This window comes from Thunnus thynnus, chromosome 24 (assembly GCF_963924715.1).
Source record: "Thunnus thynnus chromosome 24, fThuThy2.1, whole genome shotgun sequence".
Classification (NCBI taxonomy): Eukaryota; Metazoa; Chordata; class Actinopteri; order Scombriformes; family Scombridae; genus Thunnus; species Thunnus thynnus.
Window position 1 is genome coordinate 10,830,600 of NC_089540.1, and position 27,160 is coordinate 10,857,759.

Consider the following 27,160-nt stretch of genomic DNA (forward strand, 5'->3'; position numbering starts at 1 on the left):
ATTGTGCATCTTGAAATAGACGTACCACATTTTTGCAGAGAAGCCTGTATTTCAGTTAAAGTTGCATGTGGGTTTTTTTTGCAACCCAAACAGTTTTCCTGGTAGTTGTGGCTGAAATCTTTGTTGTTTCTACCTGACCATGGCTTGGTATTAACTGAACTCCTAATTTCCCATTTCTTTATCAGAGCTTGAACACGATTTATCAGCATTTTCAAATCTTTGGAAATCATTTTATATCCTTTTCCTGATTTATAAAGTTCAACTACCTTTTCTCGCAGGTCCTTTGACCATTCTTTGCCTTTTCCGTGGCTCAGTAAAGTCAGAGCAGCCGTGGATGAAATGTGCCAAAACTCATTGACTATTTATACACAGACACTAATTACAATCAAACAAGTCACAGGTGTGGAAACTTACCCTTCATAACCATTTAAACTTGTGTGTGAACTTGTGTGTATATTATCAGGTCAAACATTCAAGGGTATGTAAACTTTTGTTCAGGACCATTTGGGTGATTTCAGTTATCATTATGATTTTAAAAGGCCACACAATTAAGAACACTATCCCCAAATAAAAGAGAAGTTTTCAGCATGATCAGTCACACTTTCCAATGTGGTCAATATTTCATTTTATGAGCACAACTGTTATCACCAATTAAAATTGTTAAAATTACATCTACTCCTTTTCTCTCATTAAAAATGTCAGAATCTATAAATATGCAAATATTGTTCATTTCAAAAGTTGAACTACTTGACAGAAGACGTCTCCTACTTCACTATAAAGTTTGTTCTCAGTGTTTGTGCACTAGAGGCTTCATGTTTCCATTTCACATTTTTATAAGTTGTATATTTGACCACATTTGGCTCTAAACTACTGTGGGAACAAGAAGAAAAACATATTTTTGACTGGAGGGGGACTTTAAATGTTTCTTTACAAATAAAGCAAATACTAATGCCATTATTCTGACAAGATTTTGTCCTTTACCCTGTTTTAGAGGATGAAGAAGCCACTGGTTCTACGGAAATGATAAACATAACGAAATATATTGGTATAATTATATTCTTCTTATTATTACTCATAACTGGAGTCATCCTGGGATTTATCCACAGAAAAAATCATCACAGGTGAGAGACTGTAATATTCATATTTCATATTTTCAATACATTATTATTTTTTGCTTCATGACATAAAAGCATCAGATGCTCTTAAACAATATGATTATATTGACTGTGGTTCATTTACATGCAGTTTTTTCAACACCTGCTCTCAATTTGTAAGTCAAGCATATCATTTAAAAAGTATTTTTCTTAAATGATGAAATTCACTACAGTTACATATAACAAGATCTTGACTTTCAGGTTTATATGAAACAATGAAGGAACATGTGATGTTTCGTTTCCTGTCTCGTCAAATAAAATAAAAGACCACAAAATTAATTTATTCCTACCATTGTGGTTGTAGGAATGAACTGTGGTGTTACTGCATTGATTGTTATTACTGGAGTTGTTCTTGGATTCATCCTCAGAAAAAATCTTTCCTGGTGAAAAAATCTGACTTAAGCGCATTTAAACCTTGTAAAACAATGCAGTCAGAAGAGCTGGTGTGTGTGTGTTTGGTTTTTCACTAACTCTGATATCTCCTCTTATTTAAAGAAACTGTTCAAGAACAGACACATCTGGATCATCTGTATGTAAATCTCCCGGCTCTTTGGTGAGTAATATACTTTCTCATCAGAGGACTGTGTGAGTGGATTTGAACCTTGAAAAGTGGAGGTTTCAGTAAATGTAGTGACTCAGTGTCTCAACCATTGTTCAACATAATTGAGTCAGACTTTTATAGCTTCATGCATTAAAATTCTGATCTTTTTTATAGGGCCGAGATGACCCAGATGACCCCTACACAAGCCTTCATCAGCCAGCAAATGATCTCTACCAAACTATCTCCTCAGTACACCATCAACATGACACCAAAATCTATGAAAACATACAGCAAGAAAACACAGGACTTCCTGTGTAGATTCACTAAGTCTAATATATCTCAGGTCCTATTTCTTGTGAACTATTACTTCGTGTCCTATGGCCACGAATCATGCAATATTGATTATAAATTAATGGAATTTGAGAATAAAAGTCAGGCAATGGAAGTGTATGATTGTGATCAACAAGTAAATATTCCAGATGTCTATAATACTTGAATTGTGCACACAAACCTTGCTGTTGCTTGAAAGATGTCTGCCAGTCACATAAACTAGTCTGTAGAATACAGTTGCTGTTCATTTGTGCTCAGACTGACCTGTTAACCTGCATCAAGTGATGTGTGTTTGTCATTTACACTTATGTCATATTAAAACAGTGCTGTGTGAAGACGAAGCAGCGGTTTCCTTATTACAAAAAATGTGGTGAGAACATGCTGCTTACTGTCTTCTTCTCACGTACATGATGATGACCACAAAAGCAAACATGTCAGTTAAAGCATGTCACATAATGTACAACTTTTACTAAGTGTAGATATTGTAAGATATAAAGCAGGTGATACTTTGTATTAGTTGGATTCTTGTGGATCCAGCTCCAAGAGTGGTCTGATCACATGACTGTAGACCTGATGTTTGAAGATCTGACATATTTTCTTTCTGTGTTCTACTCTGTTTCACCGTCAGTGTGTTAATATGAAAGCTTCCTTTTAAGAAGACATTGCATTAGCTTGTACCTCTGAGAGAGTTGAGGTTTAGGTATCTAGAGAACAGATCAAAGGCATGTGTCGGTTTCCCCCCTTCAGTACAGCAAACTCTTCTGGGCTATGTCAATGATTAGCAACAACAGTGATATCTATGCATTATTATTTTTTGTACAGTATAAAATTAAAGTAAAGAATCTGACCTGTTAACTTACAGTGTATGTAAAGTGTCCTGCTATCCTTCAAAGTTTTTACCTTCAAATAGTATATTACCTTATTTTGCTCTAGAAATAAAGCATAAATATAACATCACTTCAAACAACATTTATTTTTCAGAATTTAACAAAATTGAACATTTAACATTCAAAAATGTATAGAACAAAAATCAGTGAGTGAGTGAGTGTGTGTAAGGTAAGAACAGGTAAGAAATGCATAGCTCTGGAGCTTGCTGTACTTATAAGTTTAGCTATGACTGCAGCTACATTAACATAATGATGGTTTAGGTGCCTTGTTTGGTTTTTGCCCCACTGCGTCTTTGCGGCGCTGCAGGTTTCTATATCTGGAAGGAGTGCATGTATGTGTATGTGTATATAGACATCTATGTAATCGAGGGGCTTTGAACTTACTTTTATTTCTGTATTTAAAAGACACATAAATCAGAGCAACCGTGTGTGTGTTTCACACTTGGTCATCAGAGATACGTGTTTAATGGATTGTGGTGTGAGTCTAATATATCTCAGGTTCAACCACAACAGCATCTAAATGTAGTTATTTGCACTGTGATTTGTTTTTGCATGCTGTTTCATGAGGCTAATAGCTAGAAGTTTCTAGTCACATTCTTCAATCAGATAGGATTGATATTTTCCAAAAGCTAACAGCATGAAACCTCAACATCTCTGATTCTTTCTTGCTTACTGCTTACTTGTTACTGAGTTTGGCTTGTTTGTTCAGAAATGCTCTGTGTAAAACTGTTGCAGTGGCCGATAAAATCAACAAATACAATAAAGTATGTAACATATAACTCCCTCTTCTAGTATCACTATTTTTTTGAACACACAGACCTTGTTATGAGTAATGTACCTCACATCCTTCCTGAGTTGGAGTTTCATCACAAAAGTTGAGGCCATTTTCTGATTCTTATAACTGACATAAATTATAAGAATTTGAGAATAAAAGTCAGTCAATGGAAGTGTAACAATAACAATTAAATATCCCAGATCTCTATAATACTTGAATTGTGCACACAAACCTTGCTGTTGCTTGAAAGATGTCTGCCAGTCACACAAACTAGTTTGTAGAATACAGTTGCTGTTCATTTGTGCTCAGACTGACCTGTTAACCTGCATCAAGTGATGTGTGTTTGTCATTTACAAATATGTCCAGTTAAAACAGTGCTGTGTGAAGACGAAGCAGCGGTTTCCTTATTACAAAAAAGGTGATAAGAACATGCTGCTTACTGTCTTCTTCTCACGTACATGATGATGACCACAAAAGTAAACATGTCAGTGAAAGCATGTCACATGATGTACAACTTTTACTAAGTGTAGATGTTGTAAGATATAAAGCAGGTGATACTTTGTATTAGTTGGATTCTGGTGGATCCAGCTCCAAGGGCAGTCTAAACACATGACTGTAGACCCGAAGAGCTGACATATTTTCTTTCTGTCACCGTCAGTGTGTTTATATGAAAGCAGTCATGTCTTGCACTTCCTTTTACGAAGACATCACATCAGTTCGTAGCTCTGTGAGAGTTTGAGGTTAGATAAAGAACAGGTCAAAGACGTGTGTCAGTTTCTCCTCTTCAGTACAGAAAAGTCTTCACTGCCAGCAGCACTTAAACTGTTGCTCAGACCTCTTGACCAGCATGGCTGTTTGGGAACTGTGGTTTGTTCTGCTTCTGCTGCTACCTGCGTATAACAACAGCCAAGGTACAGGAACTAGTTTTTATTATTTATCATTTAAGACTGCCATCGTTTTCTGATAATATTTGATTTCAAGATGATAACAAAATACTTTCTATATTTCATGCTGACTTTTATGATTGATTGTTTGCAGAGACTCTCGTGAAAACCACTGGGAGAGAACCATATGTCACTCCGATATGCACCAATGAAACACTGAATACCATCACAGTTGTATGTAAGATCAGAACAGAGAGGAGCAGAGGAGAAAAGTGTCGCTTGTCATACAAATATGGAGAGGAGTTTTTTAATGAATGTGACTCCAGATTCACACTTATGAAAAAGAATCAGAGTATATTTCTTCACCTGACCAGTTTAACACCAGTGGATAGTGGGAACTACAGCTGTGAGTGTACAAATCGTGAAGGAACAACTCATCTCCACCTTAATATCACTGTGGAAGGTAAATGTTGGATTGCTTTTTTGCTTCAATATACAATATTACATGATATTCTTGATACCATATTAAAGATCCCCTCCAGACATCTAAAAATACTCTACTTGGAATGATAATGTGGGTCTGACATGAGCTTCATGAGTCTTCATGGCTAAAACAAAATGTATACAGTTGTGCTCGTAAGTTTACATAAACTGGCAGAATTTGTAAGATGTGTATCATTCATAGTGTTTGTCGTTGTGACCATAAAGTGCAATTTTGGTCTCATCAATCCAAATGACTTTGTTCCAGAAGTTTTGAGGCTTGTCTGGATGTTATTTGGCATATTGTAAGCGGGCTGTTTTGTGGCGTTGGCACAGTAACGGCTTTTTCTGGCAACTCGACCGTGAAGCCCATTTTTGTTCCAAGTATCAACTTATTGTGCATCTTGAACCTGACGTACCACGTTTTTACGGAGAAGCCTGTATTTCAGCTGAAGTTGCATGTGGGTTTTTTTTGCAACCTGATCAGTTTTCCTGGTAGTTGTGGCTGAAATCTTTGTTGGTCTACCTGACCATGGCTTGGTATCAACTGAACCCCTAATTTTCCACTTCTTCATCAGAGCTTGAACATGATTTATCAGCATTTTCAAATCTTTGGAAATCTTTTTATATCCTTTTCCTGATTTATAAAGTTAAAATATCTTGTCTTGCAGGTCCTTTGACAGTTATTTTGCTTTCCCCGTGGTTCAAGCAGCCCTGAAATGTCCAGAAATTCATTGACTATTTATACACAGACACTAATTACAATCAAACAAGTCACAGGGGTGGAAACTTACCTTTCATAACCATTTAAATCTGTGTGTGTGAACTTGTGTGTATATTATCAGGTCAAACATTCAAGGGTATGTAAACTTTTGATCAGGGCTGTTTCGGTGATTTCAGTTATCATTATGATTTAAAAAGGGCAAACACAATTAAGTGAAAATAAATGGCTTCACCTGAACACTATCCCTTCATAAAAGAGAAGTTTTCAGCATGATCAGTCATATTTTCTAATATGGTCAATATTTCATTTTATGAGCACAACTGTAATTACCGACTTAAAAATTGTTAAAATTACATCCACTCCTTTTCCCTCATTAAAAATGCCAGAATCTATAAATGTACAAATATTAGTTTAACTACTTCACAGAAGACGTCTCCTACTTCACTATAAAGTTTGTTCTCAGTGTTTGTGCACTGGAGGCTTCATGTTTCCGTTTCACACTTTTATAAGTTGTGTATTTGACCATTATTGGCTCTAAACTACTGTAGGAACAAGAGGAAAAACATATTTTTGACTGGAGGGGGACTTTAAAAGTTTATTTGCAAATAAAGCAAATACTAATGCCATTTTTCTGACAAGATTTTGTCCTTTACACTGTTTTAGAGGATGAAGAAGCCACCAGTTCTACGGAAATGATAAACATAATGAAATATATTGGTGTAATTATATTCTTGTTATTATTACTCATCATAACTGGAGTCATCCTGGGATTTATCCACAGAAAAAATCATAGGTAAGATATTAATATTCATGCATTAACATAGTTAATATTTGGAATAGATCATCTTTAATAAAGCTTATAGCTTAGTAATGGAGCTACGTCAATGGTACAAATTTTGATCCTACACATGGAAACACTAAAAATGATTTTGTAACGATGTTTTTCCATATTTATCCAACAGAAGACAATTTGAACCAACAACCAGTCTTCCAAACACGGTAATGTACACAAAAATGTTGTCCCTACTTTGTTTGTGCTGTTCATTTAACTTATGAGGAAATATATTTTAAAATATCTGTCATTTTGCAGGAAGCAGAAGAAATTGAGCTGTACAGCACCTTCATGCAGAGAGAGAATGTGCTTTATTCAACTACCGAAATACAAACTTCTAATACTACTTATTTAAATGTGTTCACCAGAGTGGAGATGCCTTTGTAGGGTTTTAATTATACAATATCCAGTATAATGTGATGCATGTTTTCCTAATGAATAATAAGTGAAACAAAGCCTGATGTCCACAAGGTGGCACTATTTTACATACATTGGTATTTCACTCTCCTGTACGACTGATCCTATAAGTGTATTTCATTCTAAAACATTCAAGCTTAATAGTTTTATACAAATTGTATTATTTTATTTTTGTAAGTTTAATGTTTTAAGAGAGCAGTAAGAGCAATATACTGTTTGCAAAACAATGCTGATCAGAATTAATTATGCAATGAATAAATGGTTAAAAGTGCTTGTTCTTTTGATGTCCGATATTGAGTTTGTCAAATTGCTGCAAAGCTGTAAAAGTGAAACATTTAACTACTAGCTAGTTTCAAACTAGTGAATTATTACTAAATCAGGTTGCACCATTAAAACTTCAGAAATCTCTCGGCTAGTAAACATTTTAGTAATGTGTAAATTAAAATGAAATGAAATGTGTTTAAACTTTAAGATGAAACTTCATATTGGTTCAATTCTTAGAGGATCCAAGTCCAAGAGTGTCCAACATGTGACTGTAGACCTGATGTTTAAAGACATGTTTTCTTTCATGCACCTACTCTGTTTTACCTTCAGAGTGTCTTAATGTGAAAGCAGAAGCAGTCATGTCTTGCACTTCCTTTTAAGAAGAGAAGAGACACCAGCTTGTACCTCTGTGAGAGTTTGAGGTTTAGGTTTCTAAAGAGTAGTTCAAAGACGTGTGTCAGTTTCCACCCTTCAGTATAGTAAAGTCTTCACTGCCAGCAGCACTTAAACTGTTGCTCAGAGCTCTTGACCAGCATGGCTGTTTGGAAACTGTGGTTTGTTCTGCCTCTGCTGCTACCTGCGTATAACAACAGCCAAGGTACTGTACAGGAACTAGTTTTTATCATTTAAGACTGCCATAGTTTTCTAATAATATTTTGTTTAAAGAGAACAACAAAATATTTTCTATATTTCATACTGACATTTATGATTGATTGTTTGCAGTGACTCTTGTGAAAACCTCTGGGAAAGAACCATATATCGCTCCAATATGCACTGATGAAACATTGAGTACCATCACACTTTTAGTATGTGAGATCAGCACAGAGAGGAGCAGAGGAGAAGAGTGTCTTCTGGTATACAATTATGTAGAGGAGTTTTTCATTGGATGTGACTCCAGATTCATACTTATAGAAGAGAATCAAACTATATTTCTTCACCTGACCAGTTTAACAGCAGTGGATAGTGGGAATTACAGGAATTATATTATATTATTGGAATTTGAAAATAAACATCAGGCAATGGAAGAGTATATTTGCAATAAACAAGTAAATATCCCAGATGTCTGTAATACTTGAATTGTGCACACAAATGTTGCTGTTGCTTGAAAGATGTCTGCCAGTCACATAAACTAGTTTGTAGAATACAGTTGCTGTTCATTTGTTCAGACTGACCTGTTCAACTGACCTGCATCAAGTGATGTGTGTTTATCACTTACACTTATGTTGTAAGTTGAAGTTAAAACAGGGCTGTGTGAGGACGAAGCAGCGATTTCCTTATTACAAAAAAGGTGATAAGAGCATGCTGCTTGCTGTCTTCAACTCATGCACATGGTGATGACCGCAAAAGCAAACATGTCAGTTAAAGCATGTCACATGATGTACAACTTTTACTAAGTGTAGATGTTGTAAGATATAAAGCAGGTGATACTTTGTATTAGTTGGATTCTTGTGGATCCAGCTCCAAGAGCGATTTGAACACATGACTGTAGACCTGAAGATCTGACATATTTTATTTCTGTCACCGTCAGTGTGTTTATATGAAAGCAGTCATGTCTTGCATTTCCTTTTTCAGAAGAGAAAAGAAACCAGCTCGTACTTCTGAGAAAGTTTGAGGTTAACTAAAGAACAGGTCAAAGGCGTGTGTCAGTTTCCCCTCTTCAGTACAATAAAGTCTTCACTGCCAGCAGAACTTAAACTGTTGCTCAGACCTCTTGACCAGCATGGCTGTTTGGAAACTGTGGTTTGTTCTGCTTCTGCTGCTACCTGCGTATAACAACAGCCAAGGTACAGGAACTAGTTTTATCATTTATCATTTAAGACTGCCATTGTTTTCTGATAATATTTGCTTTAAAGAGAACAAAATATTTTCTATATTTCATACTGACTTTTATGATTGATTGTTTGCAGTGACTCTTGTGAAAACCTCTGGGAGAGAACCATATGTCACTCCGATATGCACCAATGAAACTCTGAATATCATCACATTTATAATATGTAAGATCAGAACAGAGAGGAGCAGAGGAGAAGAGTGTCACCTGGGGTTTCACTATGAACGTGGCTTTGAGCATGGATGTGACTCCAGGTTCACACTTATGAAAAAGAATTGGACTTTATTTCTTCACCTGACCAGTTTAACACCAGTGGATAGTGGGAACTACAGCTGTGAGTGTACATATATTGAAGGAACAAATACTCTCCATCTTCAAATCACAGTGGAAGGTAAACACTTGTTATGTATTTTTCCTCATACTTTGGCTAAAAATGATTATTTTCCATTGTGTTGTATTGTTAACATGGTAGTATGATGTCTATACTTCAGGTTTATAGGTTAAATCAAAGCATGCAGTAATTATAACAGCATTAATGTAATGTCCTACATCATTTTTGGTCTTGGCTGTGGTAATTTATTGGCTTGGACTTGCAGATTTAAATAATAAAATATTACAGAAGCATCTTGTGTATTTTATTATGTTTGTTTTTTTGTTTTTTTTTACAATTTGAGTAAATTCCAGTGCCACTGTAGAGGATGAAGAGGCCACAAGTTCCACAAAAATATCAATTGCCAGTGCTGCTGTTGGTGTGACTGTATTCATCATTATAACTGGAGTTATCCTGGGATTTATCCACAGAAGAAAACATCACAGGTGAGAGACTGTAATATTCATATTTCATATTTTCAATATGTTATTACTTTTTGCTTCATGACTTAAAAGCATCAGACGCTCTTAAACGATATGATTATATCAACTGTGGTTCATTTACATGCAGTTTTTTCAACACTTCTCATTTTGCAAGTCAAGTATATCATTTAAAAAGTACTTTTCTTTAATGATATCACCTGTCATACATGTTTATCTCATTTTGAATGACTTTGAATTCTTTGAAGTCAAATATAGCAAGATCTTCACTTTCAGGTTTATATGAAACAATGAAGGAACACGTGATGTTTCGTTTCCTGTCTCGTCTAATAAAATAGACCACAAAATTCTGAGTACATTATTTATTCCTACCATTGCGGTGGTAGGAATGAACTGTGGTGTTACTGCATTGATCGTTGCTTTCAGAGTTGTCCTTGATTCAAGTGAAAAATTCTCACTTAAGTCCTTTTAAACCTTGTAAAACGATGCAGTCAGTGGTTTTCTTGGAAAGTAAAGAAGAGCTGGTGTGTGTGTGTGTGTGTGTTTGGTGTGTCACTAACTCTGATATCTCTTCTGATTTAAAGAAATTGTTCAAGAACAGACACATCTGGATCATCTGTATGTAAATCTCCAGGCTCTTTGGTGAGTAATGTACTTTCTCATCAGAGGACTGTGTGAGTGGATTTGAACCTTGAAAAGTGGAGGTTTCAGTAAATGTAGTGACTCAGTGTCTCAACAATTGTTCAACATAATTAAGTCAGACTTTTAAAGGCATCATGCGTTAAAATTCTGACCTTTTTATAGACCAGAGATGACTCAGATGACCCCTACACAAGCCTTCAGCAGCCAGCAAACGATCTCTACCAAACTATCTCCTCAATACACCATCAACATGACGCCAAAACAAATTCAGCCGCAATATAATGGAGCTGGATGATCAGGAAATAGATGGAAGAGAAACTGATCCAAGTTGGGAAAACTATGAAAACACTTGAACCACAATTCAAGAGAACATAAATATGTAACTGTCTGATATTGTTTCCCTAAATATTGAGACTGCAGTATCGGAGGTTTTCTTGACACCATGATAACTGTTTAATTTCTCACTTTCAGTGGCCAACAAAATCAACAAATACAATAAAGTATGTACCATATAACTCCCTCTTTTAATGTCACTATTTTTTCAGTCACATAAACTAGTCTGTAGAATACAGTTGCTGTTCATTTGTGCTCAGACTGATCTGTTAACCTGCATCAAGTGATGTGTGTTTGTCACTTACAATTGTGTCCAGTTAAAACAGCGCTGTGTGAAGAGGAAGCAGCAGTTTCCTTATTACAAAAAGGTGATAAGAGCATGCTGCTTACTGTTTCCAACTCACACACATGGTGATGACTGCAAAGCAAACATGTCAGTTAAAGCATGTTACAAGATGTACAACTTTTACTAAGTGTAGATATCTTAAGATATAAAGCAGGTGATACTTTGTATTAGTTGGATTCTTGTGGATCCAGCTCCAAGACTGGTCTGATCACATGACTGTAGACCTGATGTTTGAAGATCTGACATATTTTCTTTCTGTATTCTACTCTATTTCACTGTCAGTGTGTTAATATGAAAGCTTCCTTTTAAGAAGACATTGCATTAGCTTGTACCTCTGAGAGAGTTGAGGTTTAGGTATCTAGAGAACAGATCAAAGGCATGTGTCGGTTTCCCCCCTTCAGTACAGCAAACTCTTCTGGGATATGTCAATGATTAGCAACAACAGTGATATCTATGCATTATTATTTTTTGTACAGTATAAAATTAAAGTAAAGAATCTGACCTGTTAACTTAAACTGTATGTAAAGTGTCCTGTTACCTTCAAAGTTTTTACCTTCTAATAGCATATTACCTTATTTTGCTCTAGAAATAAAGCATAAATATAACATCACTTCAAACAACATTTATTTTTCAGAATTTAACAAAATTGAACATTTAACATTCAAAAATGCATAAAACAAAAATCAGTGAGTGAGTGAGTGTGTGTAAGGTAAGAACAGGTAAGAAATGCATAGCTCTGGAGCTTGCTGTACTTATAAGTTTAGCTATGACTGCAGCTACATTAACACACTGGTTTAGGTGCCTTGTTTGGTTTTTGCCCCACTGCGTCTTTGCGGCGCTGCAGGTTTCTATATCTGGAAGGAGTGCATGTATGTGTGTATATGGACATCTATGTATGGGGGGGGGGCTTTGAACTTTATTTCTGTATCTAAAAGACACATAAATTAGAATAACTATGTGTGTGTGTTTCACACTTGGTCATCAGAGATACGTGTTTAATGGATTGTGGTGTGAGTCTAATATATCTCAGGTTCAACCACAACAGCATCTTAATATAGTTATTAGCATTTTAATTTGTTCTTGCATGCTGTTTCACGAGGCTAATAGCTAGAAATTTCTAGTCACATTCTTCAATCAGATAGGATTGATATTTTCCAAAAGCTAACAGCATGAAACCTCAACATCTCTGATTCTTTCTTGCTTACTGCTTACTTGTTACTGAGTTTGGCTAGTTTGTTCAGAAATGCTCTGTGTAAAACTGTTGCAGTGGCCGACAATATAAACAAATACAATAAAGTATGTAACATATAACTCCCTCTTCTAATATCACTGTTTTTTTAACACACAAACCTTGTTATGAGTAATGTACCTTACATCTTTCCTGAGTTGGAGTTTCATCACAAACATTGAGGCCATTTTCTGATGCACTTTAATAGACAAAGAGAGAGAAGAGTTTGGCCAAAAATTGTACAATATTGATTATAAATTATAGGAATTTGAGAATAAAAGTCAGGCAATGGAAGTGTATAACTGTGATCAACAAGTTAACATGTTACATGATGTACAACTTTTACTAAGTGTAGATGTTGTAAGATATAAAGCAGGTGATACTTTGTATTAGTTGGATTCTTGTGGATCCAGCGCCAAGAGCGATTTGAACATATGACTGTAGACCTGAAGATCTGACATATTTTATTTCTGTCACCGTCAGTGTGTTTATATGAAAGCAGTCATATCTTGCACTTCCTTTTACGAAGACATCACATCAGTTTGTACCTCTGTGAGAGTTTGAGGTTAGCTAAAGAACAGGTCAAAGACGTGTGTCAGTTTCTCCTCTTCAGTACAGTAAAGTCTTCACTGCCAGCAGAACTTAAACTGTTGCTCAGACCTCTTGACCAGCATGGCTGTTTGGAAACTGTGGTTTGTTCTGCTTCTGCTGCTACCTGCGTGTAACAACAGCCAAGGTACTGTACAGGAACTAGTTTTTATTATTTATCATTTAAGACTGCCATTGTTTTCTGATAATATTTGATTTCAAGATGATAACAAAATACTTTCTATATTTCATGCTGACTTTTATGATTGATTGTTTGCAGAGACTCTCGTGAAAACCACTGGGAGAGAACCATATGTCGCTCCGATATGCACCAATGAAACACTGAATATCATCATAGTTGTATCATGTAAGATCAGAACAGAGAGGAGCAGAGGAGAAGAGTGTCGCTTGTCATACAAATATGGAGGGGAGTTTTTTAATGGATGTGACTCCAAATTCACACTTATGAGAAAGAATCAGAATATATTTCTTCACCTGACCAGTTTAACACCAGTGGATAGTGGGAACTACAGCTGTGAGTGTGCAAATCGTGAAGGAACAACTTATCTCCACCTAATTATCACTGTGGAAGGTAAATGTTGGATTGCTTTTTCCCTACAATATACAATATTACATGATACTATTGATAAAGTAGAATATTAAAGATCTCCTCCAGATTCTTATTAAGACATCTAAAAATACTCTACTTGGAATAATAATGAGTCTGATATGAGCTTTTTAAAACAAAATGTATACAGTTGTGCTCATAAGTTTACATAAACTGGCAGAATTTGTAAGATGTGTATCATTCATAGTGTTTGTGGTTGTGATCATAAAGTTCAATTTTGGTCTCATCGATCCAATTTACTGAAGTGTTATTTGGCATATTGTAAGCAGGTTGTTTTGTGGTGTTGGCACAGTAACCACTTTTTCTGGCAACTCGACCGTGCAGCCCATTTTTATTCCAAGTATCTACTTATTGTGCATCTTGAAACTGACGTACCACATTTTTACGGAGAAGCCTGTATTTCAGCTGAAGTTGCATGTGGGATTTTTTTGCAACCTGATCAGTGTTCCTGGTAGTTGTGGCTGAAATCTTTGTTGTGTCTACCTGACCATGGCCTGGTATCAACAGAACCCTTAATTTTCCACTTGCTTGAACACTCCTGATTGGCATTTTCAAATCTTTGGAAATCTTTTTATATCCTTTTCCTTCTTTATAAAGTTAAAATACCTTTTCTCGCAGGTCCTTTGACAGTTCTTTTGCTTTCCCCGTGGTTCAAGCAGCCCTGAAATGTCCAGAAATTCATTAACTATTTATACACAGACACTAATTACAATCAAACAAGTCACAGGTGTGGAAACTTACCTTTCATAACCATTTAAATCTGTGTGTGTGAACTTGTCTGTTTATTATCAGGTCAAACATTCAAGGGTATGTAAACTTTTGATCAGGACCATTTGGGTGATTTCAGTTATTATTATGATTTAAAAAGGGCAAACACAATTATATAAAAATAAATGGCCTCACCTGAACACTATCCCTAAATAAAAGAGACATTTTCAGCATGATCAGTCATATTTTCCAATATGGTCAATATTTCATTTTATGAGCACAACTGTTATCACCAATTAAAATTGTTAAAATTACATCTACTCCCTTTCTCTCATTAAAAATGCCAGAATCTATAAATGTACAAATATTAATTTCAAAAGTTTAACTACTGGACAGAAGACGTCTCCTACTTCACTATAAAGTTTGTTGTCAGTGTTTGTGCACTGGAGGCTTCATGTTTCCATTTCACACTTTTAGAAGTTGTACATTTGACCACGTTTGGCTCTAAACTAGTTGTGATGGCACAAATCAAATCTCGTAGGTCCAACCCTTAAAATAATATTTTCATGAGAGCAGAGAAACTTTCCACTTCAGCAGATGAATGTGAAAACAGCCTCCTAGTGTCAAACTCTGCACAGTGAAGCTCAAACATCCAACTTTAAGAACAAGAAGAAAAACATATTTTTGACTGGAGGGGGACTTTAAATGTTTCTTTGTAAATAAAGTAAATACTAATGCCATTTTTCTGACAAGATTTTGTCCTTTACACTGTTTTAGAGGATGAAGAAGCCACCAGTTCTACGGAAATGATAAACATAATGAAATATATTGGTGTAATTATATTCTTGTTATTATTACTCATCATAACTGGAGTCATCCTGGGATTTATCCACAGAAAAAATCATCATAGGTAAGATATTAATAGTCATAGTAGTTAATATTTGGAATAGATCACCTTTAACAAAACTGATTAGTAATGGAGCTTCATCAGTTGTACAAATTTTGATCCTACATATGGAAATACTAAAAACAATTTTGTAACGATGTATTTCCATATTTATCCAACAGAAGACAACTTGAATCATCAACCCGTCTTCCAAACATGGTAATGTACACAAAAATGTTGCCCCGACTTTGTTTGTGCTGTTCATTTAACTTATGAGGAAACATATTCTAAAATATCTGTCATTTTGCAGGAACCAGAGGAAATTGAGCTGTACAGCACCTTCATGCAGACCGAGAACGTGCTTTATTCAAGTATTGAAATACAAACTTCTAATACTGATTATTTAAATGTGTTCACCAGAGTGGCGATGAATTTAGAGATGCCTTTGTAGGGCTTTAATTATACAATATCCAGTATAATGTGATGCATGTCTTCCTATTGAATAATAAGTGAAACAAAGCCTGATGTCCACAAGGTGGCACTATTTTACATACATTGGTATTTCACTTTCCTGTAAGACTGATCCTTAAAGTGTATTTCATTCTAAAACATTCAAGCTTAATAGTTTAATATGAATTGTATTTTATTTTTGTATGTTTCATGTTTTAAGAGAGCAATAAGAGCAATATACTGTTTGACAAACAATGGTAATCAGAATTAATTATGTAATGAATAAATGGTTAAAACTGCTTGTTCTTTTGATGTCCGATATTAAGTTTGTCAAATTGCTGCAAAGCTGTAAAAGTGAAATATTTAACTACTAGCTAGTTTCAAACTAGTAAATCTAGTAAATTATTACTAAATCAGGTTGCACCATTAAAACTTCATAAATGTCTCAGTCAGTAAATATTTTAATAATGTGTAAATTAAAATGAAATAAAATGTTTTCAAACTTGAAGGTAAAACTTCATATTGGTTCTTAGAGGATCCAAGTCCAAGAGTGTCCAACATGTGACTGCAGACCTGATGTTTATAGACATATTTCTTTCATGCACCTACTCTGTTTTACCTTCAGAGTGTCTTAATGTGAAAGCAGGAGCAGTCATGTCTTGCACTTCCTTTTAAGAAGAGAAGAGACACCACCTGGTATCTCTGAGAGAGTTTGAGGATTAGGTTTCTAAAGAACAGGTCAAAGACGTGTGTCAGTTTCGTTTTGTCAGTTTTGCTCAGACCTCTTGACCAGCATGACTGTTTGGGAACTGTGGTTTGTTCTGCTTCTGCTGTTACCTGCGTATAACAACAACCAAGGTACTATACAGGAACTAGTTTTTATAATTTATCATTTAAGACTGCCATTGTTTTCTAATAATATTTTGTTTAAAGAGAATAGCTAAATATTTTCTAATTCATTGTGACATTTATGATTGATTGTTTGCAGTGACTCTTGTGAAAACCTCTGGGAGAGAACCATATATCGCTCCAATATGCACTGATGAAACATTGAGTACCATCACACTTTTAGTATTTAAGATCAGCACAGAGAGGAGCAGAGAAGAGTGTTGTTTGGCATACAATTATGTAGAGGAGTTTTTCAGTGGATGTGACTCCAGATTCATACTTATGAAAGAGAATCAAACTATATTTCTTCACCTGACCAGTTTAACAGCAGTGGATAGTGGGAATTACAGCTGTGAGTGTACATATTGTACTGGATCAAAAACTATCCATCTTACTGTAACCGTAGAAGGTAAATGTTGGATTTCTTTTCTTGCTTTTGTGTTTCTTGGCTTTCTGTCATATTTTAGCTCAGTGTGAGGTAGTTTTTTCCAAAATTTGTTGACATAATGAACAACTTCAGTAGCAGTATGAATGAATGAGACCTGCTTTAAGTGATATGTTACAGTTTTTAACTTTTTTCTGCTTTCAATGCTGAATACTGGAAGATTATGTAAAAAAAAAAAAATTTTTATATATGTAGAAATTATGCGGTGCAGATATCGAATATTTGATTCAGAGAAGATGCCAGCATCACATTATCTTGGTCTTTCTTCTGACATTTGTTTTGTCTTAACAATTTACCAGAAGAAGTAGTGGTCAACACCAGGATTTTGCTTTTTTCTACCACAGTGGTTGTTGGTGTTACTGCATTTATCGTTCTTACTGGAGTTGTCCTTGGATTCATCCTCAGAAAATTTCTTTACAAGTGAAAAATTCTCACTTAAGTGCTTTTAAACCTTGTAAAACAATGCAGTCATGCTTTTGTTGGAAAGCACAGAAGAGCTGGTGTGTGTGTGTGTGTGTGTGTGTTTGGCGTGTCACTAACTCTATCTCTTCTTATTTACAGACACATCTGGATCATCTGTATGTAAAACTCCCGGCTCTTTGGTGAGTAATGTACTTTCTGATCAGAGGACTGTGTGAGTGGATTTGAACCTTGAAAAGTGGAGGTTTCAGTAAATGTAGTGAATCAGTGTCTCAACCATTGTTCAACATAATTAAGTCAGACTTTTAAAGGCATCATGCATTCAAATCCTGATCCTTTTGTTATGGACCAAGATGCCTGCTACACAAGCCTTCAGCAGCCAGTAAATAATCTCTACCAAACTATCTCCTCAATACACCATCAACATGACGCCAAGATAAATTCAGCCGCAATATGATGGAGCTGGATGATCAGGGAATAGATGGAAGAGAGACTGATCCAAGTTGGGAAAACTATGAAAACACTTTAACCAAAATTGAAGAGAACATAAATATGTGACTGTCTGATATTGTTTCCCTAAATATTGAGATTGCAGTATCGGAGGTTTTCTTGACACCATGATAACTGTTTCGTTTCTGACTTACAAGAAAAACAAATTTGCACCTCTCTACCTTTATTGTCATCACACACCAAGAAAACACAGGACTTCCTGTGTAGATTCATTACTTGGTCATCAGAGATACATGTTTAATGGATTGTGGTGTGAGTCTAATATATCTCAGGTTCAACCACAACAGCATCTTAATGTAGTTATTAGCATTTTAATTTGTTCTTGCATGCTGTTTCATGAGGCTAATAGCTAGAAGTTTCTAGTCACATTCTTCAATCAGATAGGATTGATATTTTCCAAAAGCTAACAGCATGAAACCTCAACATCTCTGATTCTTTCTTGCTTACTGCTTACTTGTTACTGAGTTTGGCTAGTTTGTTCAGAAATGCTCTGTCTAAAACTGTTGCAGTGGCCGATAAAATCAACAAACACAATAAAGTATGTAACATATAACTCCTTCTTCTAGTATCACTGTTTTTTTTAACATAGAAATCTTGTTATGAGTAATGTACCTCACATCCTTCCTGAGTTGGAGTTTCATCACAAAAGTTGAGGCCATTTTCTGATTCTCTTAATAATTGCACAGTAGGGATGTGCAGAGAGCCCGGTCTTCGTATCTGTATCTATATCTGTTGAGGCAGCAAAGTTATTTATATTTGTATTGTATTCAAATAAAATTGGAAATAGGGGTAAAAATCCAGTTTTTATTTTTATTATGCTTTTAATTTTTAAAATAAGTGTTAATCAAACTTACAAAGGAGGTCTCCACACCAGGTCTAAAACTTGAGTCTCCCAGATCATAGACAACTTTGCTCACTACTGAGCTAAACCAAGTGCATTGCCAACATGCAGACAGATCTCAACTTATTTCTACACCCATAATACAGAGACAGCAAATCCTGTAACGTGTAGAGGAGAACTTCAAAGGTAATTCTTGCTTTGCACGATCCATTTACTGCCTATTTTTTACAACCTAACTTTGTGGAAAGGAGAAGGGAAACAACAGGTGATGGAAAGTCCCTTAAGAGCACTTTGCTTGTGTCAGTAGCTCAGCTTTATCTCAGGGGAACACCCCCAACTCCGGGAATGATGTCCAAATAAGGAAATATGCAAATGTGGCAGGCAGATGTGATTCCTCTTATTGAGAGCTGCTGATACAGGTAACAGCGGAGCAGAGGAGAGACACTGAAATAGTGATGTAACCAACCTGCACGCTGGTACATGACATGGGTTTTTTCTTCGCAACAACAATTATTTTTGGAATTATTTGTATGAAATAAATATTTGTAAAAAACTCACATTTGTTCTTTGCCAAATAACATATTTGTATTTGGTCACACACCTATTGTACAATAATATAGTTTAAACTACAGAGAGAAGACTTTGCATCCTATAACCACAAATCATACAATATTGATTATAAATTAATGGAATTTTAGAATAAAAGTCAGGCAATGGAAGTGTATAATTGTGATCAACAAGTAAATATCCAAGATGTCTATAATACTTGAATTGTGCACACAAACCTCGCTGTTGCTTGAAAGATGTCTGCCAGTCACATAAACTAGTCTGTAGAATACAGTTGCTGTTCATTTGTGCTCAGACTGACCTGTTAACCTGCATCAAGTGATGTGTGTTTGTCACTTACAATTGTGTCCAGTTAAAACAGGGCTGTGTGAAGAGGAAGCAGCGGTTTCCTTATTCAAAAAATGTTATAAGAGCATGCTGCTTGCTGTTTTCTTCTCACACACATGATGATGACCACAAAAGCAAATTAGTTAAAGCATGTCACATGATGTACTACCCTTACTAAATGTTCATATTGTAAGATATAAAGCAGGTGATACTTTGTATTAGTTGGATTCTTGTGGATCCAGCTCCAAGAGCGGTCTGAACACATGACTGTAGACCTGATGTTTGAAGATCTGACATATTTTCTTTCTGTATTCTACTCTGTTTCACCGTTAGTGTGTTTATATGAAAGCAGTAATGTCTTGCACTTCCTTTTTCAGAAGAGAATAGAAACCAGCTCGTACTTCTGAGAAAGTTTGAGGTTAACTAAAGAACAGGTAAAAGACGTGTGTCAGTTTCCCCTCTTCAGTACAGTAAAGTCTTCACTGTCAGCAGCACTTAAACTGTTGCTCAGACCTCTTGACCAGCATGGCTGTTTGGAAACTGTGGTTTGTTCTGCTTCTGCTGCTACCTGCATATAACAACAGCCAAGGTACAGGAACTAGTTTTATCATTTATCATTTAAGATTGCCATTGTTTTCTGATAATATTTGCTTTAAAGAGAACAAAATATTTTTATATTTCATGCTGACTTTTATGATTGATTGTTTGCAGTGACTCCTGTGAAAACCACTGGGAGAGAACCATATGTCACTCCGATATGCACCAATGAAACACTGAATATCATCACATTTATAATACGTAAGATCAGAACAGAGAGGAGCAGAGGAGAAGAGTGTCACCTGGGGTTTCATTATGAACGTGGCTTTGAGCATGGATGTGACTCCAGGTTCAAACTTATGAAAAAGAATCGGACTATATTTCTTCACCTGACCAGTTTAACACCAGTGGATGGTGGGAACTACAGCTGTGAGTGTACATATATTGAAGGAACAAATACTCTCCATCTTCATATCACTGTGGAAGGTAAACACATGTTCTGGATTTTTCCTCATATTTTGGCTAAATTTAAGGTGATTATTTTCCATTGTGTTGTATTGTTAACATGGTAGTATGATGTCTATACTTCAGGTTTACAGGTTAAATCAAAGCATGCAGTAATTATAACAGGAATATAGTATTTAAAACAGTATTCATGCTGAAAGTAATGTCCTACATCGTTTTTGGTCTTGGCTGTGGTAATTTATTAGCTTTGATTTGCAGATTTAAATCACAAAACATTACAGAAGCATCTTGTGTTCTTTATTTTGTTTGGGTTTTTTTTGTTTTTTTTTTTACAAATTGAGTAAATTCCAGTGTCGTTGTAGAGGATGAAGAGGCCACAAGTTCCACAAAAATATCAATTGCCAGTGCTGCTGTTGGTGTGACTGTATTCATCATTATAACTGGAGTTATCCTGGGATTTATCCACAGAGGAAAACATCACAGGTGAGAGACTGTAATATTCATATTTCATATTTTCAATACATTATTATTTTTTGCTTCATGACACAAAAGCATCAGATGCTTTTAATCAATATGATTATATTGACTGTGGTTCATTTACATGCAGTTTTTCAACACTTGTTCTCATTTTGTAAGTCAAGTATATCATTTAAAAAGTACTTTTCTTTAATGATATCACCTGTCATACATGTTTATCTCATTTTGAAAAAAAATTCACAGCAGTCACATATAACAAGATCTTGACTTTCCGGTTCAAATGAAACAATGAAGGAACACGTGATGTTTCGTTTCCTGTCTTGTCTAATAAAACAGACCACAATATTCAAAGTGCATTATTTATTAATATAAACTGTAATGTTACTTCATTTATCATTATTACTGGAGTTGTCCTTGGATTCATCCTCAGAAAAATTCTTTCCAGGTGAAAAATTCTCACTTGAGTGCTTTTAAACTTTGTAAAACAATGCAGTCAGTGGTTTTCTTGGAAAGCAAAGAAGAGCTGGTGTGTGTGTGTTTTGTGCATCACTAACTCTGATATCTCTTCTTATTTAAAGAAACTGTTCAAGAACAGACACATCTGGATCATCTGTATGTGAAACTCCCGGCTCTTTGGTGAGTAATGTACTTTCTGATCAGAGGACTGTGTGAATATATTTGAACCTTGAAAAATGGAGGTTTCAGTAAATGTAGTGACTCAGTGTCTCAACAATTGTTCAACATAATTAAGTCAGACTTTTAAGGCATCATGCATTAAAATTCTGACCTTTTTATAGACCGGAGATGACCCAGATGACCCCTACACAAGCCTTCAGCAGCCAGCAAATGATCTCTACCAAACTATCTCCTCAATACACCATCAACATGACGCCAAGACAAATTCAGCCACAATATAATGGAGCTGGATGATCAGGAAATAGATGGAAGAGAGACTGATCCAAGTTGGGAAAACTATGAAAACACTTTAACCAAAATTGAAGAGAACATGAATATGTGACTGTCTGATATTGTTTCCCTAAATATTGAAATTGCAGTATCGGAGGTTTTCTTGACACCATGATAACTGTTTTATTTCTCACTTACGGTGGCCAACAAAATCAACAAATCCAATAAAGTATGTAACATATAACTCCCTGTTTTAATGTCACTATTTTTTTAACACACATACCTTGTTATGAGTAATGTACCTCAAATCCTTCCTTGGTTGGAGTTTGATCACCAAAGTTGAGGCCATTTTCTGAATCTCTTAATAATTGCACAATAATATAGTTTAAACAACAAATAGAAGACTTTGCATCCTGTGGCCAAAAATCGTACAATATTGATTATAAATTAATGGAATTTGAAAATAAATGTCCGATAATGGAAGTATATGATTGTGATCAACACGTAAATATCCCAGATATCTATAATACTTGAATTGTACACACAAACCTTGCTGTTACTTGAAAGATGTCTGCTGGTCACATAAACTAGTCTGCAGAATACAGTTGCTGTTCATTTGTGCTCAGACTGACCTGTTAACCTGCATCAAGTGATGTGTGTTTGTCATTTACAATTGTGTCCAGTTAAAACAGCGCTGTGTGAAGAGGAAGCAGCAGTTCCCTTATTACAAAAAGGTGATAAGAGCATGCTGCTTCCTGTTTCCAACTCATACACATGGTGATGACTGCAAATCAAACTTTTACTAAGTGTAGATGTTGTAAGATATAAAGCAGGTGATACTTTGTATTAGTTGGATTCTTGTGGATCCAGCTCCAAGAGGGGTCTGAACACATGACTGTAGCCCTGAAGATCTGACATATTTTCTTTCTGTGTTCTACTCTGTTTCACCTTCAGAGTGTCTTAATATGAAAGCAGTCATGTCTTGCACTTCCTTTTTCAGAAGAGAAGCTCAGTTCATACCTCTGTGAGAGTTTGAGGTTAGTTTAAGAACAGGTCAAAGGCGTGTGTCAGTTTCCCTCTTTCAGTTCAGTAAAGTCTTCACTGCCAGCAGCACTTAAACTGTTGCTCAGACCTCTTGACCAGCATGGCTGTTTGGAAACTGTGGTTTGTTCTGCTTCTGCTGCTACCTGCGTATAACAACAGCCAAGGTACAGGAACTAGTTTTTATAATTTATCATTTAAGACTGCCATTGTTTTCTGATAATATTTGCTTTAAAGATAACAAAATATTTTCTAGATTTCATACTGACCTTTATGATTAATTGTTTGCAGTGACTCTTGTGAAAACCTCTGGGAGAGAACCATATGTCACTCCGATATGCACCAATGAAACACTGAATATCATCACACTTATAATATGTAAGATCAGAACAGAGAGGAGCAGAGGAGAAGAGTGTCTCTTAAAGTATAAATATGGACAGGACTTTGAACATGAATGTGACTCCAGGTTCACACTTATGAAAAAGAATCAGACTATATTTCTTCACCTGACCAGTTTAACACCAGTGGATAGTGGGAACTACAGCTGTGAGTGTATATATCCTGGAGCAACAAATACTCTCCATCTTTATATCACTGTGGAAAGTAAACACTTGTTATGTATTTTTCCTCATACTTTGGCTAATTTTATGGTGATTATTTTACATTATGTTAACACTGTTTTGTACTTAAAACGGCATTAATGATGACAGTAATATCCTACATATTTTTAGGTATTTGTTTTGCTTTGTATTAGCTTTGACTTAATAATAATATATTTCAGAAGCATCTTATGTTTTTTATTTTACCATTTGAGTAAATCCCAGTGCCACTGTAGAGGATGAAGAGGTCACAAGTTCCACAAAAATATCAATTGCCAGTGCTGCTGTTGGTGTGACTGTATTCATCATTATAACTGGAGTTATCCTGGGATTTATCCTCAGAAGAAAACATCACAGGTGAGAAACTGTAACATTCATATTTCATATTTTCAGTGCATTATTATTTTTTGAATGCTCTTAAACTATATGTTAAACTATATAAATATGATTATAATGATTATGGTTCATTTACATGCAGCATTTTCAACACCTGTTCTCATTTTGTAAGTCAAGTATATCATTTAAAAAGTACTTTTTTTTAATGTTATCACCTGTCATACATGTTTATCTCATTTTGAATGAGTTTTAATTCACTGCAGTCACATATAACAAGATCTTGAATGTCGGATCAAGATCAAAGATGAAACAATGGAGGAAGTGCATGAACGTTAAGATTTACTTCTAATGAAGTTCTGTTTTGTCCGTTCATCCAACAGAAGACAACAAGAGCCGCTGAGCAGTCGTCCAAACACGGTACAGTACAGAAAAGTGTTTTACCTTCTTCATGTGTACTGTTCATTTAACTTTAATCATTTTTTAAATGTCTTTCTGCAGGAGCCTCAAGACATTGAACCGTACAGCACCTTCATGCAAACAGAGTCTGCTGGGCTTTATTCAACTGTCAAAATAGACTCTAACACTAATAATTCAAACATGTTTACCACAAATTGAGGGAATCTTTAGTAGAGCAGCAATGAAACTAAACTGTATCCATTTTCATGTTTTACTGTTGAATAATAAGTGAAATAGCTCAAGATGTCCACATGGTGGCACTATTTTTGCTTTATTGAATTTATGCATTAATATTTTATTGTAACAGCTGTAAACTTTTTACATAGCAGTGTATTCTTTTTGTATGTTTAATCTCTTCAAATGAACACAGTAAGAGCAATATACCAAATGATCAGAATCAGTAAATTAGTTGTTAATTAAACAATAAAACAAAGATGATTCTTGTTCTGTGAGTTTTTCTTTTCAGTTTTCCAGTTCTGACTCAAATAGTTCAATATTTGCTGAAGGGTTCTAGGTTTCCTCTAAAACAACTTATCAATATAAACATATCCCAATTAGAATTAATTAGCAGCTTTTCATATTAAGGCTTTGGCTCCAAACTTCTATGTGTGGCCATTTATTCATTCTAATAATAATAAATGTAATGCTCTTAAACACATTGTGAGTCATATAACCTGAGGTTGTTTTGGGGTCTTTTAACAAATGTACTGTACAAATATGCATTTACTCTTGATGAATCACTTTCAAGTGTTTCCAGTGGAATAATTTTTTCAGGTTTTAGTAGAAGAGCGACACTTTTATTCTAATATTTTACACATAATAATACCTCTGCTGTGTTTTAGTCACTTTAGAGATCACAGTTCTTTCATATGCAAAAAACATTCAAAAATCTCATTTGGATGACTTGAGTTTACATATAAGTAACATATAAATTCAGCATCAATAGGCACTGCTGTGACTCCAGTGAAAACCTTCAGATGACAACTCGATGTCACTCCAGTATGTGCCAATGAAATGCTGTCATCTGTGCCATGCTCACATTAGCTCTTGCTCTGCAGTAATTTAAAGGGACTCTGATACTGGCACTCGCATCACATCAAGAGTTTCACAGGCAATGACACAGAGGTTGACTCACGTTTTTGAACAGTGTCGCACAGAGGCTCCCAAACGCATATGATTATTGACTTCCAAATGAATGGATATTTGGTATTATTTTTGGCATTCAAAAAAATATTTTTTTGGCCTGGTGGGGGTTCTCGTTGGCCTGGTGGCCCACCGGGTCTGTACAATTATAGGGGAAACACTGTTCTACATCCATTTGAAAATCTCAATAACATGTTTGTTGCTGTTTTCTCTCTACAGCAGTGCTGATATTAGACATTATTTAGATTTTAACAATTTCTCTGCATGAAATGTCATTATCTGTTGACAAACCTGAACAAATTAAGCTTACTGTACATCTCTAATGAGCATAAACCAACTGCTGCTTATTGTCATCACATACAAATACAAAACCAAGACTCTTCAGAGATTGAATATTGCACCAGAAGAGACCATTTTATAACCCCATCTCAATGTATTTCTTTGCATGAGGTTGCAATACACCATACAGTGAGGCCTGTCAGTCCTCCCTGTATCCTGTGTGAACGCTCTAGCAACAACAAATCCTTGAAAGAATGATGACTGATGAAGCAGTGACTTTTGAGCCCTAATTTATTTCTTGCAGATAACTCAGAGACTTTCAAATCAATCTCAAGTTGATTTGCAACTAGCTGTCAGGCTGTGACTATCAACAACTGGGTGCATAGAGATAAGTTTAAAAGTAAGAGAGGTGGCCCTTGTGACCAAAATAGCAGATACTTTCTGGTGTAATCTTATCTCATAAGGCTGGTACATAGTGATAGTACACAACTGCAAGCTTCTGGCTACACTTTTTAGGCTACACAGGTGTCAGCTGTCAGGTAAGATACGTACTTACGTAGGTACCCAGATGTGATTAATAACTTAAAATAGATTTTTTTTGTAATTACAAAATAATGTTTACTGCTGCAGAGGACTCTTTGCACTTACAACATATCTAAAATCTATAATATGTCTACAAACAATCTGTAACACACCTATAAAGTACAGCCCAACCTGGAAGCACTTTGGGGTCTATCTTGATGATTCATCAGGTTTATCATTGTTAAAGGTAATATTGAAAATTATCTTGATTATTTAGGGACAGTTCTCTGCACAATTACTAAATAAGGTTTGTCTTGAAGTACCATAATCTTTTAGCATTTTTCCCAGGCTTTGAGTTTATTGATCACCTACAAAATGTTTGGCAGTCACCTTACACTTAAGTAACCCCCTCCAGCTGTTAGTTCCCAGCATGGAACTTAAGAGTAATTATTATGCAACTTTCCCTCATACTGTTTCGTAAACAAGATTTCATAAGAGATTTAACTATATAAGATTAGTTATTGTATAATGGACAACAAACCTACAGAGATGTGATGGTGGTTTAGGAGTCACTCAGAGTAGCGTCTTGGGTTCAGATAGCATGTTATTTCTCTTTTGCTATTTCCTGTTGGCATGTGAAAAATGCAGAAAAGAAAAGAAAAAAGA

The 27,160-nt window shown here is 35.4% G+C and overlaps 1 protein-coding gene and 1 long non-coding RNA gene across 6 annotated transcripts in view; both read left to right on the plus strand.

Moving 5' to 3' along the window:
* The window catches only part of LOC137177098 (uncharacterized), a 70,010-nt gene that overhangs the window by 36,117 nt on the left and 6,733 nt on the right, over nucleotides 1-27,160 (plus strand). The window lies entirely within an intron of this gene.
* Nucleotides 1,610-25,468, plus strand: LOC137177175 (uncharacterized). Of its 5 annotated transcripts, XR_010925999.1 has the most exons (7): nucleotides 7,527-7,886; nucleotides 8,861-9,072; nucleotides 9,196-9,932; nucleotides 10,511-10,568; nucleotides 22,010-23,326; nucleotides 23,451-24,115; nucleotides 24,475-25,468. XR_010925999.1 is itself a non-coding variant. In XM_067583312.1 (5 exons), the coding sequence occupies exons 1-5, from the start codon at nucleotides 20,259-20,261 to the stop codon at nucleotides 22,127-22,129; spliced, it is 675 nt and encodes a 224-aa protein (XP_067439413.1). In that variant the 5' UTR covers nucleotides 19,485-20,258; the 3' UTR covers nucleotides 22,130-22,362. The 5 variants fall into 5 exon arrangements, 1 of the variants encoding a protein (XP_067439413.1); XR_010925998.1 differs by lacking the exons at nucleotides 7,527-7,886; nucleotides 8,861-9,072; nucleotides 9,196-9,932; nucleotides 10,511-10,568 and adding exons at nucleotides 19,485-20,322; nucleotides 20,445-21,218; nucleotides 21,791-21,848; XM_067583312.1 differs by lacking the exons at nucleotides 7,527-7,886; nucleotides 8,861-9,072; nucleotides 9,196-9,932; ... (1 more) ...; nucleotides 23,451-24,115; nucleotides 24,475-25,468 and adding exons at nucleotides 19,485-20,322; nucleotides 20,445-20,756; nucleotides 21,098-21,218; nucleotides 21,791-21,848 and having other exon boundaries at nucleotides 22,010-22,362.